We start from the raw sequence: 15995 nt of genomic DNA, 5'->3' as shown, positions 1-15995 counted from the left end.
GATGTTCTATAGGTGACCGTTTAGAGTGGCAAAGGAAGAGAAAGCGTTAATGACAGAGAGCGATGATGAAACCAGAGTTTGTGTGGTAGCACGTGTGTGTCTGTGACGGTGTGCTTTAACGGGTGGAGGATTGTGACCCAGGTCTAATTGAAGTATTTAAGCTATTTAAGAGCTGGGAACAGAAGGTCGTTACAGATCCAAACTGGCATGGGGTTAGGGGCCCGCTCAGGCTTTCTGTATCACATACAAACACACACACACAAACACACACACATGCATACTCCTTCTGTTTAAGACAGCCTCATTTTATTCATGATGCTGTTTATGACCCTGAACTCCCCTGTGTGTGTGTTTGTGTGTGTGTGTGTGTGTGTGTGTGCACATGCACGTGTGTGAGTGCGCGTGTGTGCGTTATATGTACGTGCTTTGGGAGATGTGACTCTGTCACCTTCCGCTGGGCTCAGCCAGGTGTGAAAAGGCATTCTGTCAGACCTCCCTGCTACTGGGTCCATTTATCCTTCGCTCCGTGTGTGTGTGTGGGTGTGGGTGTGTGTGTGTGTGTGTTGACTTCGTTTATCTTCCATGAGTGTACAGTGTGTGTTGTCTGCCTGCACCTGGCCCCTGACTAACAAACTTCTTTAAACCGCATAGTATAGACCACAAAGCTCTGGGGCATTTACTGTGAGAGTAAGATACCGACACACATGGACCTCGCAAAAATAGCTACATACATCCTTAAGAAATATGCACTGTATATAGGGGAGATGTTTGAAAATTGAGTCAAACACTGGGGTCCCGTGATTTGGAATACATTTTACACAGCCACAGTAGCATATACACGCGGAGACTTGCATCAAAGAACAGGTTTATTGTAACACCCCCCTCTTTTCTCTTTTTGTTACTTTTTGACTCACACACACGTACACGCACGCACAGAGACACACACACACGTGAACAGACACAAACATGCACCCTTTCACAGACAGCTTGGTTTTACTTCCTATTTGTGTACAGCTTCACAGACCGGAGTCACTCCTTTTCCCGCCGAGAGGCCATATGTTGACCTCCTATCTTTGTTTGGTTTATCACGATACTGTAGATCCAGAACATTCTTGAATAAAATAATGGTATTAAATCCATCAAAACTGAAGTGGATATATTTTTAATGGCTTCCATCAGCCAGCCTTATTACATTATTTCTCCGTTGCATCCACATCAGAACAGGTGTGATGCTGCTAAAACAACTGCACGGTTCAGACGCTTTTTCAATCACATCTTCTCAGTGAGTTCAGTGGCACCTCTAAAAAAAGTCACATTGCATCGTGCCCGTTTGATTTCTGATGAATGTCAGTACTGTGTGCTAATCGAAACTCTTAATTTTCTGAGTCGAATATATATATATATATATAGCAATTTGTATTTTTAGGTGGTTGAGCAGCAGTAAAAATCTTCTTTCAAGATATCATGCCAGTAAAGCAAACAGCCCACATTCCCGATGTGTCTGTCAATATCTGTCAAAAAATATTCAGAAAATGTTTACAGTCAGAATTTACATGAGCCCCAACGATGACACGCAGAAAACAGATTTTTTTTTTTTAAAGAGCTCTTCCAGGTTACTGGACATTTGACACAAACATCCATCAGTTTTCTGCTGCCGCTGCTTCCTGAGCCTGTCCCAGGATACACCATCACCTCCCTCTATATGAATACAGCACACACGACCAGAGTCAAAAGCAGCCCCGCAACACAGAATGATTTCTTGAATTGGGCCTGAACGTTAAGAATATCATCCTAAGGATTGAAAGAAATGGATGGACACATAAAGGTTGACAGGAAAGGCTTAAAATTGCCTGCTAAACATATAGGCTGCATTAATGCACTATTACTTGCCTTTATACATACCTCCTCACTGGCTTCATCCTCTTTTATCAGACAAGCAGAGTTAAGACCAGAGCGCCACCTAGTGGAAAAGGACAATTGTCCTTCTTGCTGCTTAAATGTCTTAAAATGGGTCAAACAAGATTTCAAAATGGTTCACCCAGGAAGACGACATATTTGAGACGGAGCTGAGGATTTTGGGAGGTGAGGATGTTTTTGCTGCTCCTCACAAATTCAAAGGTTCAGACTTGGTTTTAATGGCTAGAATCAGATTAAGGTCAGGGAAACACTGAGGATGTGTTAGCGTAAGAGGCTGGAGGACAAACCTGAGTGAGATTTACAGAGAGGACGAGGGACGAGCCCTCAGGAGCTGACTGCTACAGCTATATTGGTGTGGGAGCACTGATGGTTGGAGATAACTCCATGTTGACACCTGCATGTTGGTGTTTATTGATTTGTACCTCTTCACATGTGTGTAATTGACTTTAAGCTCCATCTGGCATCTTTGTCTTTATATTCTACCTTTTTATACTTCTGTCTCTTTCTTTCTTTTGGCCTTTTCCACATATTTTCCGGACATCTATCTGATCATACTCTTGATTTTGAAGAGGGATAAGTGATGACTTCTTAAAAAAGTACATCGTTTGAGTTTTATTCATATGTCTGAAAAATCAAAGTTTGGAATACTGCATCAGTGTTTTCACAAATTTTAATAATTCAACAATAATAAATAAAAATTATCTCCCGAGTCCACAAAAGCATTAGATTTGTATTTTTAACTATATTTTATGAAGTAAAATTCCTCTGTAATCCAAAGATGACTTAAAAATACCAACGTTTAGACTCAAGCTGCTCAAAATGAGGCCTGAAAGATTTAGAAAAAGGAGAAAAATCATGTATTTTAATCAGGTTTTAAAACGTTGAGCTCCGCAACGATCGCGGACACAGTGCGTGTTTGTTGACCTGGAGCAGCTTCTCACCTCAGCTCTGTGTCAGAGCGCCCTCAAGCGTTGAAAGCGGAGAACTTCATGATCATTGAAACAAAGAATCAAAATGTTCGTGATGTCGCCTGAAAAATGACCCGACCGCAACAAACGGACGTCTTTGTTTAAAGTGGAAGTTGTATGTTGAAGTGACCATTTAAATTATTGTGTGACCTTTGGTTTTTACATTATGCCCTCCTCGACATTTGTTTGCTTTTGGTAATAACCACACCACGGGTGTTGTTTGTAGTTGATGGTGTCTACTGCATAACAGAAAATAGTTTGGCCAAACATTTGCAGAGACCCACACTGATTTGACCTTTCTTCCTCACCCATCTTTCCTTTAGACTGCATCATCTCTTTTTCCCCCCCTCCCTTCCATTTGAAAGAAAGTCTGTTACTTTGTGCAGTCCTTTAACGGCATATTCACTGTACTGTTTTTGCTGTATCATCATTATACGGAGCCGATTCTTTAGTCTCGGCTCCTCTTTATTCCCCCGCAGCAGAGTGAGACACTGAGGACTGGACAGAGTTGACGCAGACAGCAGGTTTTCCCTAAAATACATTTTGTGTGTTTGAGTCAGCAGAGGGTAACATTTCATGATGGGTCATTACATCTCAGCCTCACACCCATTTAAAGGTTATTAGCACCTTTCATTTTCTTTTTAAATTGTAATTTTTGTGTGTGGCCTCTTTAACAGACCCAAAATAACAACCTTCTCAACCATTTGCCTTAGTGATAATATAAATATCTGTTAATGTGATCATATTAATGTAGCAGGAATGTGTCTGAACCATCAGGACAGAAGTTTAAGCCATGAAATTGGTTCCCAGCAAGACAGACACATTTCATTGGGATTTGATCCTTAATTGCAGTTGTCTGAGCCAAACTGCTGCATTTAAATGCACATGCAGACCATAGGAATGTGCACAAACATGCACACACTCAAATACAGAGACAGCGTTATCTGCGTTCCTTTGCAAGTCTTTGTGTGTGTGTTTTATTGTTCTGTATGAACATATAATCAGCAGTAATGTGGAAAGAGGTGAAGCAAATCTAATGGTTAGAAATGGCTGCATCATGTCAGAACAAAGCAGAAATGTATTGATTTATTCCTGAAACATCGTCGATCAGTTCATGTGCGAGTCAATTGTTAAATATGTAGCAAATTTTGACCAGATTGCATTAAGTGATACATTTCTTGAGTCAATCGTCATGTTGTGGTTGCTGCAGGTTATTTGTCGGGCTTGAGGTGAACAACGTTTCTTTATGCTTGACTTGAGAGACAGAAATCCGCCCTTATTCTGGGAGTCAATATCAAATAAGATGGATTTAGACCAGCTCAGGCCCTCGCTACCGCTTTCGGTGGTGAGAGCGGATTCCACCAGAAGTCTGTGAGCCCCCCCCCCAAAGGTTCAGCCCTGCAGAGCTTTTACTCTGCATCACATTGTCAGTAGGTTCCAGGGGCGAGAGAAGACCAGGAGACTGACTGATTGTGTCCAGACAGATTGACTGAGTGACCCGAGGAGATAGAAAAGCCTCTGGGAATTATGCTGTGTGCTGAGCGCGATCTCTCGGGGAGCGTCGGTCCGAGTCTTTGTGAAATGGCAGACACAAAGGGGGCTGGAATCACATCTGGTTATTTGGAGCGGGAGCACACACACCCACACACACCCACACACCCACCCTCTTGCTCCTCCATCATCTGCTAAAATGTGCTCCTACTTCTTATCCAAAGATAGATTGATTTTCTTCCCTGTGTTCATGAATGAGAGTTAACGCTATAATTAAAGTCTCAAGTTTTTGCATTCACAGAATTGCATTGAATCTTCCCAGAGGAGGATAAGTGGATTAGCAACCCTGTAATTAATTTCTTGTATTCTCCTTGAAAAGATGTTCACCCTTAAGCCATTTCACAACTGTCTAATTAACCCTCCCAGTCAGCTTTACGTGTTCACACCAGTCTGTTTGCATCCAGATGAACCCACTGGTCTGATGTTTTGTTGCCAGGCTGTTTTTTGACGATAAAGCATCCAGAGACGCTTCCCTGAGTGTCCAAAAACATATGCAGACTTCTCCCAGTCACCGCAATAACGTATGCAAGATGGTGCTGGTGGCTCTGCCCTCAAGCTTTCACCACCCCTGTTACTGTTCATATCTAACCACCCCCCACAAATGCACACAAGTCTGTTTGCATCTTGGATTATATGTGTGTATCTGTAACGGGGTCTGCTGTGTTAGCCAGGGATTATCGTGGCTTTGCCACCAGAGGACAGCGGGGCTTTGGGACGCCCCATGTGTGGGCACAAGTGTGGGAAAAGAGAGCTGCTTGTCTCAGTGCAGAGAGACTGCTGCTGGAAGGGTCTTCTGGTTGCAAAGCCAGGAGCTCCAGCTCTCGCTCCTCTTGAGGACTCACAGCTCTACTGATTCGGGGGGGGGGCTTGCCTCTACTCAAGCAGGTTATCAGCAAGACCACCGCGGAACCACATTTGAGCAGACTGCAGCTTTAACATCCGGGTGTGATATCCAAGTAAGATCTCTGCGTCAACTGGAATGGTTAGGGTTTTTCTTGAAGACCTTTTGCCTTCTCTCCAGGAGGCTTCTTCAGTTCAGGGTGTGATCATTCAAGTGTTGTCTTGCCCATTTTCCCCTCCTTTACCTGGTGTCTTGATAAGCTGTTTCTGGCCATTTCTGTCACTCATAGTCCATTTAATCTCATTACAAGTGTCCTGATGGTAGACAGATGATAACGATTGCAGACAGTGTCAAATTGTCTCTCTTCTGACCTGAGACATTCCTTCACTTCTTGTTTGTGGCACAGGAGTAACTCCATAACTGATTTAACTAACCGCATTTATTAAGTAGTGATTTATTTATGCTTCTCAGTCTGTCTGTGAAAAGCAGTTTGACGCATTTTTGCCTTCATACCTGGAAATAATTGATCTTGCCAGCAGAAATCTGTCTGTGTCATTCAGGTTCAAGGTTCACGGACTGCTTTCTCATTTACCGGTTGTTTCTGTTGTAGTTATAAACTATAATACCTATTGTGTATTTGAGTGTGCACGTTAGGTTTTTTTTCCCCCCAATTTATTACTCAAAAAGAATTTAAATTTGTAGCCTCTGTGTTGTAGACAGGAGCAAACATGTTGGGTGTGAGTGGGACAGAAGCAGGTCTGCTTTTAATTGATTTTTTGTGAGACAGACGACTCATATTCACACCAGGCTTTCAGACAACTATCACAGGGTGGTGAGAGAATAGGAGGGTGTTTCATTCATTCTGTCTGTGTGCTGGATCAGAGTATTTGGAGATAACACAAGCCCAAGGTCAGAGAGAGACAGAGGGAGTCCTACAGCCAATTTACATGAAAGATGAATGGGGAGCGGGGCGGGCAGGGAGGCGGTCGGGGGATTGACAGGGACTGTGATCTCCTTAGTGTGTGTGTGTGTGTGTGTGTGTGTGTGTGTGTGTGTGTGTGTGTGGTGTGTGTGTGTGTGTGTGTGTGTGTGTGTTAGTGGTCTGTGATCTTCTGGCCTTTGTGATGGAGATTGCCCGGCCGGCCTGACCCGATAATGACACGATGCTCTAATAGCATTCATCCTTTCTGCCGCAAAATTACTCAAGCGTAAAAGAGAGAGGGGAAAAAAACAAGTGCACGGGGTGGATGTAAGGACGGAGGGGTGTGCACCTCAGAGGGAGCAAAGCAGGAGGGACGGAGGGGGAGCTGAGCTATGTTTAAGAAACGATGGGGGCACAAATCATTTGTAATCTCCGAATCAGGGTTGAGGAAGGAAGGAGGGGGCACCTGAGAGGAGTGTGAAGGTGTGTGAGTGTGTAACATTAGCAGTAAATGCACCGCGCCTGTGTCTGTGCTCTCTTTATCGGTGTATATTTGCTGTGGGCGCTGGAGCATGGAAGGCTTTCAGAACACTGGCCCAATGGGGACGAAAGCCTGTGTCCAACACACACACACACACACACACACACTGAATTACTTATCATAGAGAGTCATTACAGCAGGTTAACTATATCCTTGCTAATCATTTATTTATCAGCGGCCACATTTGCTGCACAATCCTGCTCATGTGGAGGGAAGCACGGGAATGATGGTAGAGAAGAGGGAGACAAAGAAAAGAGTCTAAAGTGTTTTTGTAACAGGCTCCATTGTTCTGTTTGTGTGCAGATTAAAGCAGGTGTTCCTGTTAAACAGCAGGAAAAAGAAAAACTACAAACATCTGTCTACTGCTACAACTGTGCCAGGAAAGGACACCATGGCTACGTGAGAACCTCAGCGCACCTACAGACCATTTAACCCCCCCCATGTTAAAATTTACAACTACACCTGAGTAAATCAGAACAACTTTTTAATGGTCAAGATGAAAATGCTGATGCCTCAATGAATTGTCAGTGAAGTTTAGAATTATCTTTGCTGTTCAAAAGAAACTGTTTCTTCTTTTACGCCAGACAGTTTAGCGCAATGTTAGCATTCATTTTAGTAAGTCTCAGCAGTTCCTGAATGGCAACGCAGGAATGTTCGATTTCTTCCAGATCCACACTCGTCAGTGTGGCTTTTGACATTTTGTGATTTCTGTGTGTTTTTACCTCAGATGTGCACAAAGCAGAAAATGTACAATGGGATGTACCCCAATACTCCGTTCATCAATCAGTATGACACGGTTGAAGACATGAAACGAAGACGACACAGGATAAAGTTGAAAGTTAGAGGTGAGCTCAACGCAGGCAGCCAAATATATGATATCTGTCCTGATCCATGCTGGAAGTCGTTGGCAACAAAGCCCAAACATTATCTTGATTCCTTTTAATGAGAATTCTGCTTCCCAACTTCACCCTTTGGAGGTCTTACCTTGCCAGTAAGGCCAGGTTCTTCTAAATGGTGTGTGTGAAGGCGCACTCACACGAGCAAACTGCCCAAGCCCACATTTCCCCTGAAGTGTGGATTTTTTGGTTAGTGTGAGTTGGAGGAGGCGTTCTTGGGCACAGCACAGTTGTTCACGCATGTGCACAAGCATGCGACGTGCATGCGAAGTGAATGAAATGGCCACCCAATACAATCAATAAATCTGGACAATAACCTGCTTTAATGACACCGTTGCATTGTGAATCGTCTATGGACACAATGACCTCAGTGTCAGAGGAATCCACGCTTGGACAAGGCATGGTCTGCTAGTGTAAGCGTGAAGCAGCCAGGGACAGGGCAGGGGGGACATGCTGGGGATGACAGTGCAGGGATAGGAAGCAACAGGACAGGACAGGGGTGGGACCAAGTGTATGCAGCAAACGTTCTTCCCAGAAAAGCCTTTAAGCATTAACGTCTCTCTCACTGGGCTCATTTCCTGTTATTCTTGGAGCTCAATGACTGTTTTATGAATATTGATTAAATAAGCAAAGATCCATCCAGGTAGCATTAAATTCTTGGGAAATGCAGCAAGTTGACAAGCATAAACCCCATTAACAAATCTCACTGCTGTTTTGTTTCTTTCTCTCAGATCTGAGGATGAACGGCCATTTCCCTGCCTCTCCTCAGAGTCTGTCAACTCAGGAACCATCGAAAAAGAAACAGAAACTCAACCATCACAAAAACAACAGTCAGTCCAACAACACGCCAAAACACATCTTTTTCAATGACAAATGTAAACTAAAGGGTCCATCTTATAAGACGAAGACATACAAAGCCCAAGAAGGCACCAGTGGTGTGAAACCATGGCAACCAAAGAGGCCAGTGCCCACCTCCAGGGAGATGGGCGGTAAGATCATTTTCGATGAAGCCGACGATTTTCCCAGAGGTGGAAACAAAGGACAAAATAAAAAGAGGTTTAAAAAATCAAAGCGGGTTCCAGAAGAACAAAGTATACCAAACCGGCCCTCTTGGCTGGGAGAGACGGCAGCGGCGGTGGTGGCAGCGGCACCGCCTCATCCAGGCAAAAGAAAGAAGAAGCGAGGCCGAGGATCAAGGGTGGCCGGGAAAATCGCAGACATGCAGATGTATCCAACGGATGAAAACCTCTTTATTATCAAACAAAGGCGACGCACCAGATAGCATCCTGGCCTCCACCGGGCCAATGGTGTTGTTTTTTACTGGAGGAAGTTCATCAGAGTTCTTCTGTTGGAAGAACAGCTTCAATCCTGTTTGTGCTGATTTCAAATGAAGGAGCTCAGAAGAAGTTCATCATAATGTAATAACATCAGCTGTTTCCTTCGGACGGCCCTACGATGGTCACGAGCATGTCTCATATTGGCTCTAATTAATGTTCAACCATGGCAAATATATCTTATTTTTTCAATTAGAACCATTCAGGATACGAGACATCCTCAAGAGCTACTGGATTTAAAATATACCCTCATTTCCCTCTGACTGACCTCTGTAGGTCGGGAAGATAAACCAGTTGTCTTTTTATTAAAGGAAAAAAATGTTTCCTTTAGGTTATTAACTAATTTTGATTTGTTATGCAATGATTCTTTAATTAATTATGTTGATTCATCAAGCTTATTTCAAACTGGCTTCAGAGTTTCATGTTCAAATAAAATTGATGTTTGGGAAATCATTCATCATTTCCTGGCTTATTCCCTGACATTCCCATAATATATTTACCCTTACTGATGTCAGTAGGATTTGGGCTGTGCTGGGAATGCTGCTCCATCCACGGCTGGGTGAAACTGTAAGGGTGTGTCGCTTGGACTTTTTCCCTAGTTAAGAAGACAACATTTAACATTCATATTACTGAAATAGATGCTTTGACCTAATGGGAAGGTTTTTTTATACCTCCACCAAGGTTATGTAACAACAGTGTTTTGCAATACTTTTTGCAAAATAACTCAAACGGTTATAAAGAGATTTTAGTAAGAAAAAGTCAGTAAATGTCAAAAATGGGCCACGGAAGAGCCAATTAAATTTGGTGATGTTCTGGAGTTCGGAGAGACTTTGACCTTTGACCTTCAAACGTACAATCTGAGAGGCTTTGATCATAAACAACTTACTACGTTGTGTAACCCTCACTACTGCCTATATACGGCAGATAGGATACTACTGGTGAACCTGTGGTCATTAAAAACATCCATTAAAGGTAGATGGCTCAGGTCTGGAGTGCCTCAAGTATCTGATCAGAAACAGTCTATCATTCATCATTTCACCAAGGTACACCCTGGACTACAAGACGAGCAACATACGGTGGCGGACAAACTCGCTGAAGCTTTTCCAAGAATTGGGATACCAGTTTTGGCTGTAAGTCCCAGTGTGTGGGGGGATGAGCTGTGTGGTGTTTGTCTGAACTCACCCAGTTCTGCTTTTCTAGTTTATTGCAACATGAATAAGTACATAAGCTCTAAAAACGCGACGTTATGTTCACGTTACTTTAGAATTTAAAATATCTAGTTTAAATCGTCAATAGGTGCAGTATTAGTGTGACGTTTTGGTTGGACGGTATATTTACGTGGTTTTATGAATGTTCTCAAATTTAGAAATTCCCACTTTAAGGTTAACCCTGAAGGCATCAAATGAGAAACTTGTGACGTCGCTCCGCCCCCTCCCCCGCTGGAGAGTGAAAGCGGTGACAGCTATAATATTTTTACATTCCATCCTGTCATTTTGTCTGTTCTTGACAATATTCGGAAGCTGATCAAGAAGAGAAATGGAAACCAGTTTGTCGACGGGGGACGCCAGACTCGACCAGGCTGTCAGACAGTGGCTGCTCTATGACAAGGTAGCTGACGCTAGTTAGCTAGCGTGCTAACACTGCTTTCATTCATTCAGTACCGTACTCTTCTATTAAACAGCATTTCAAGGTCATCTCCAAGTTATAAAATGTTGACTTGGCACCGATTTAAACTAATTATTATGACAATGTCACAACGTAAGTGAAAGACATTACAGATATTTGGCATAAGAGACATTTTTCTGTTCCTAACACTCCGTTGTTGGCAATGCTTTTTTTATCATAGAGTTTTCATTAAAATAAGAATTAGATGTTAATTAAGTATTTTTTAGTTATTTATAGTGCCAAGTAATTGTTTAAATTCGATCACAGACTGTCGATCAAAAGGATGTGGAGGGAAAAAAAAACATTTTTATCCCCAAAAGTAAGAAAACTCTACAGGTGATTCACTCTTTATACAATTCGTTTCACATTAAATGGATTCACCTTCAGAACAGCTGCAAATGTGGAGATGGATCAAACTGATCATTTGAAAATTGAAAATGGTTATACTTGGTGTAAAAGTGTTCATGCATGTGTAATAATTAATACGCTGCGTTTCGTCTCTCTCGTGACGACAAATGAGGCATCGGACGACACCAATCAGATCACATTGGTGGAACTGGCCATGTTCTTCATTAGGTTTCCTACTATTGTATTCGATACTTGTACATTCGGAAAAGAAGCCTATGTGGTTCTGGCTGAAATAAAGCAACTTTGACTTGAGCGAGTTTTTAAGGAAGGTCTGTGTCAGCAGTTTTGTCAGCCCTTAAACCCATTAGTCAGTCCTTAAAAATGTCATTTAATTTTGATACTGCAGTTGGTTTGATGGGAATTCTTTACACCACCAAGTTAAGCCACCACAAACATCAATGCTGTACAATCATTCAGCATCTGATATAAAAAGAGCTCAAAAACTCTGATACGATTTACAGAATCCAAAGACGGCATCGATGGTGCAGGAGCTGGTCAAAGAAGGAGCAGTTGAGGCTCTAAGGAAATGCTTCGCCTCCAGGATGGAGTTTGGTACGGCGGGTCTCAGAGCCGCCATGGGAGCAGGCGTATCCTGCATGAACGACCTCACTATCATCCAAACGACGCAGGTCAGTTAACGGATAAGTTGCTGCTGGAGTCGTGCAGAGAGCCAGGCGTGCACAATTCAGTCTTGTCGTCTGCTGTCCGAGTTGTGAAGACGCACACACATGACACACATGACACATGACACACATTTGTTCATGCCACGATGTGAACCGTTGTAGTGAACTCTCGTACACGTTCCCTACTGTGGGTTCATTTTCTCCTACTTACTTCATTTGTTTCCCCTGTCAGGGCTTGTGTCGCTACTTGGAGGACAGCTTTGAGAGCCTTAAGGACCGAGGGGTGGTGATTGGCTACGACGCCCGGGCTCATCCCCCCAGCGGTGGCAGCAGCAAGCGCTTTGCCAGCCTGGCGGCCGCTGTGTTCCTCAGCAGGGGTATTCCTGTCCACCTGTTCTCTGATATCACCCCTACACCCTTTGTGGTAAAGATCCATAATTTCCTTATTTGTTTGGAGGGTTTTAGTCATTGCATGATGCTTAGAAGTTTGTCTCATTTTACGTCCGTTTGATAAATATATTATTTTGTTGGGACTGAAGCTATGGGGCAAATTCCAGTGGAAAGGCACACTCAGCCTTCATTTACTGCTGATTCCATAATGCTGAAATGGCTAACTTAGACATAATGTATGATGTGGAAAAACTATTATTGACATTGACTAAAGCGGCATATTGAGTTTGTAGGAGTTTTGTGCGCCACATTATCATCAAGTGAGGTCAATTCCATCAACAACATAACAGCTGGGCCGATCCTCAGCTGTACGTTACGTGTATTTGATACAAACACACGGAGTGATAACGGCTTCACTTGGTGATGCGGTTCCTTTTTCTCTGCAGCCATTCACCGTTTCTCACTTGGGTCTCTGTGCTGGTATCATGGTGACTGCCTCCCATAACCCCAAACAGGACAATGGTTATAAGGTGATTTGTCTCTCTGTACCCATACATGAAGACATTTTATATGTTCAACACAGACAGATGGTGCCATGACGGAATGTCAGACTGATATCAGTCCTCTGCTACTGTGCCTGTGCCTCAGGTGTACTGGGAGAACGGTGCCCAAATTGTTGGCCCTCATGACGAAGGGATCTCCAAAGCCATCGAGGAAAATCTCGAGCCCTGGCCTGAGTCCTGGAACACAGAGGAGGCCCTGAAGAGCCCCTTGCTCAAAGATCCTTACCAGGATATCAACACCCAGTACCTTAAAGCCATCCAGAATCACTGCCATCACAGGTGAGGCACAGACCACAACATAACCGCCTGCATTTAACCCAAACTTTAATGGCATTTCTCTTCTCAGAGACATAAACAAGGCTTCAGAGGTGAAAATCGTGCATACGTCTGTCCATGGTGTCGGCCACGCGTTTGTCCAGTCTGCCTTCAAGGCGTTTGACCTTCGTCCTCCATATGCTGTAGAGGAACAAAAGGATCCTGATCCTGAATTTCCCACAGTCAAATATCCAAATCCTGAGGAGGGAGAGGGAGTCCTCGTAGGTTATACACTGTGCGTGCTGTCAGAGCGCTGACATGCTTTCTTTGGTTTGACAGTGTTTGTGTGCACGTGTGTGTTTGGCAGACGTTGTCCTTTGCCCTGGCAGACAGGGAGGGGGCCACGGTTGTGTTGGCGAATGATCCAGATGCTGATCGACTTGCTGCTGCTGAGAAGCAGGACAGGTCTGTAACTTATATACCTTAAATAAAAAGCAATGCAAATTTCAGTTTAATTTCTAAACTAAGCTGATTTTATGTCTGTATGGTCCATAAATGTCTGTATTTCCATACCAGTGGTAGCTGGCGAGTGTTCACCGGTAATGAGCTGGGAGCTCTGCTGGGTTGGTGGATGTTTCACTGCTGGAAACAGCACAACTCTGATGCTGCTCCTGCTGATGCCTCTGCGGTGAAAAGGGTCTACATGGTGTCGAGCACCGTGTCGTCCAAGATTCTGCGCGCCATCGCCCTCAAGGAAGGGTTCCACTTTGAGGTATCATCTGTAAACGCAAACCTCCATGGTTGCTCTTCTTTTTGGTAGAACCGGCAGTGGAGGCTTCTCGTTTCCCACCTGCTTCTAAACCATCTCTCTCGTTGACGGCACGCAGCCAGTGATTCACTGTTTATTTTCAATTGATTGTATTATTGATTATAATTCAAAATGATACAAAACCAAGACCTCTTGCTGATCCTTGTTTGAACAGGAAACACTAACTGGTTTTAAATGGATGGGGAACAGAGCTAAAGAGCTTTTGGATAAGGGCAACACCGTACTCTTTGCCTTTGAGGAGGCCATAGGTATGACAACACACATCTGCCAAAGTTGAGTTCAGAGTTAGGCGCCGTGATGACCTTTCAGTTACGATTAAACTTCAGATATTGTTCAATATAAAAGTATTAATCATGAAACTGTTCAGTTAAACTAGTTTGTGACAGGATATAGCAGAGATAAGTCTTGTAAATGGTAAAAATGTAAAAAGTAATGTGTGTGTGTGTGTGTGTGTGTGTGTGTGTGTGTGTGTGTGTGTGTGTACGTGCACAGGGTACATGTGTAGTCCCTCTGTCCTGGACAAAGACGGAGTCAGTGCAGCGGCCATAGCAGCAGAGATGATTTCCTATCTTGCCACGAAGAACAAAAGCCTTTCTCAGCAGCTCACGTCCATCTATGAAGAGTGAGACACAAATGTCACCATTTTTGAATTTGCCATATTACAAACTATAACACAGACATAAATCTTATCCTTCTTACCCATCAGGTATGGTTACCACATCAGTAAGAATTCCTATTTCATCTGCCACGATCAGGAAGTCATCCGCAGCTTGTTTGGACGCCTCCGTAACTATAGCAACAAGAAGGACTCTTATCCTACAGAATGTGGACGCTTCTCGGTCTCGGCCGTGCGGGACCTGACGACTGGTTACGACAACAATCAGCCCGGCAACAAAGCTGTAAGTGAGAACATGGACACACGTGCACAACCAACCAGTTCACAGTATCTTTGTTCTTTTGGAGACACTCATATTAAAATGTGAATCTACTGGTTAAATAGTCCTGGCAGAACAATATCCCCCTCACTTTGTTTTATTTTGCTCCCAGATCCTTCCAACCTCCAATTCCAGCCAGATGATCACTTTCACCTTCTCCAACGGGGGCGTGGCCACCCTGCGCACCAGTGGCACCGAGCCTAAAATTAAATACTACACTGAGCTGTGCGCTGCTCCAGGTAACAGGTGAGTCAACCAGAGGAGTCATCTCTCTGTTGGTTTAACAGTTCAACCAAAATTAATTCTTCGGCTCCCTCAACAGTGACGTGACACAGCTGAAGAAGGAGTTGGATCAACTGGTGGACGCCATCGTTGAGAACTTCCTCCAGCCTGAGAAGAATAAGTTGCAGCCTAAAGTGGAGTAGCTTCTCCGCACCTACAGTCACACGCAGGACCCTTTGTGGAAAATGTCTCCAACATTTCACATCATGTCTTAAAAAGAAACAGTTGATTTTTGGCTCTGAAGCTTTAGTATTCCTCTCAGATGCAGGCTTCTTGTGGTGTGTGATCACATTCTAACAGCACAAACGGGGTTGAACATCAGCTGTTGTTTCCATTAATTTGATAAGAAGGTATTCTTCCTTTAAAACAGGCTTGATTTTAGTTTAGGGATAAGTTATTGTTAATATTACTGCTTTATTTTTCACATTTGGACCAGAAGAACTGTGAGTAATAGTAAAAATCCTCATATATGCAGATGAATCTTCTCTAGGTTTAACCTTTGACCCTGCCTTGTTTATATATTCGTGTTTTAAGGTGGGGCTTTTACCACCACCATTCACGTGGGATTTGCATAGTTTGGGTCCAGTTGACCTCTGTAGTGAAGATTCACTGCCAGTCATTCCCTTTGGTTGGGCTGGGTACACACACGCTGAAGTGATGGCACTTGTGTCTTCATTCTTTAAGGTATAACAGCAAGTGAACATGTAATCGATTGCAGCTTGTTGGGGTGGTGTGGGTGGAGATTTCCCAGGCTGCTTTGGGGTAGTGTATTGTTGGACTCCTTTTCGGCCCTGGGTTGAGGTGGTTGTGTAAATCCCCCTTTCTGCATTTAACCACCCACAAATATAGTGTGGATATAAATAAAGACCATATCCTCTTTGAAGACAACTTTTGTTCTTCCTCTGAGACATGAAATTGATAAGACCCCAAGGTCGCAACAACATTCTAACACAACAGTCCTCATTGTGACCTTGTAATGGAGCAAATGTTATTCTCTCTGGCCATTTAAACTGTGTCAATGCTTAACTGGCTGCTTCACGATTTGCGAGGTATCAACATGCCCCCCCCCCCAAAA

The 15995-nt window shown here is 43.5% G+C and overlaps 2 protein-coding genes and 1 long non-coding RNA gene across 5 annotated transcripts in view; 2 read left to right on the top strand and 1 right to left on the bottom strand.

Annotated features, from left to right (window-relative positions):
* The window catches only part of zcchc7 (zinc finger, CCHC domain containing 7), a 34506-nt gene extending 25083 nt beyond the window's left edge, over nucleotides 1-9423 (top strand). For all 3 annotated transcript variants that reach the window (XM_057034983.1, XM_057034982.1, XM_057034984.1), the window contains exons 8-10: nucleotides 7044-7139; nucleotides 7468-7585; nucleotides 8368-9423. In XM_057034983.1, the coding sequence (XP_056890963.1) occupies nucleotides 7044-7139; nucleotides 7468-7585; nucleotides 8368-8918 (765 nt within the window). In that variant the 3' untranslated portion in view covers nucleotides 8919-9423. The remainder of the gene's footprint in view (nucleotides 1-7043; nucleotides 7140-7467; nucleotides 7586-8367) is intronic.
* A 958-nt stretch (nucleotides 9424-10381) lies between these two features.
* Nucleotides 10382-15808, top strand: pgm2 (phosphoglucomutase 2). Its single transcript, XM_057034985.1, has 13 exons — nucleotides 10382-10578; nucleotides 11505-11672; nucleotides 11899-12090; nucleotides 12503-12586; nucleotides 12705-12898; nucleotides 12966-13155; nucleotides 13242-13339; nucleotides 13451-13646; nucleotides 13858-13951; nucleotides 14196-14325; nucleotides 14410-14602; nucleotides 14751-14884; nucleotides 14961-15808. Exons 1-13 carry the CDS (start codon nucleotides 10507-10509, stop codon nucleotides 15061-15063), a joined length of 1848 nt encoding a protein of 615 aa, XP_056890965.1. The 5' UTR covers nucleotides 10382-10506; the 3' UTR covers nucleotides 15064-15808.
* Nucleotides 12927-13580, bottom strand: LOC130526980 (uncharacterized). The gene is made up of 2 exons (XR_008950904.1): nucleotides 13448-13580; nucleotides 12927-13356 (listed from the first exon to the last, which is right to left on the bottom strand). It is a non-coding gene; the product is annotated as an uncharacterized LOC130526980 (long non-coding RNA).
* Nucleotides 15809-15995: the final 187 nt, after the last annotated feature.

The sequence above is a fragment of the Takifugu flavidus genome, chromosome 6 (assembly GCF_003711565.1).
Source record: "Takifugu flavidus isolate HTHZ2018 chromosome 6, ASM371156v2, whole genome shotgun sequence".
In the NCBI taxonomy this organism is placed as follows: Eukaryota; Metazoa; Chordata; class Actinopteri; order Tetraodontiformes; family Tetraodontidae; genus Takifugu; species Takifugu flavidus.
The sequence above is the reverse complement of the archived record's forward strand: the minus strand, read 5'-3'. Positions and strand labels throughout refer to the sequence as shown.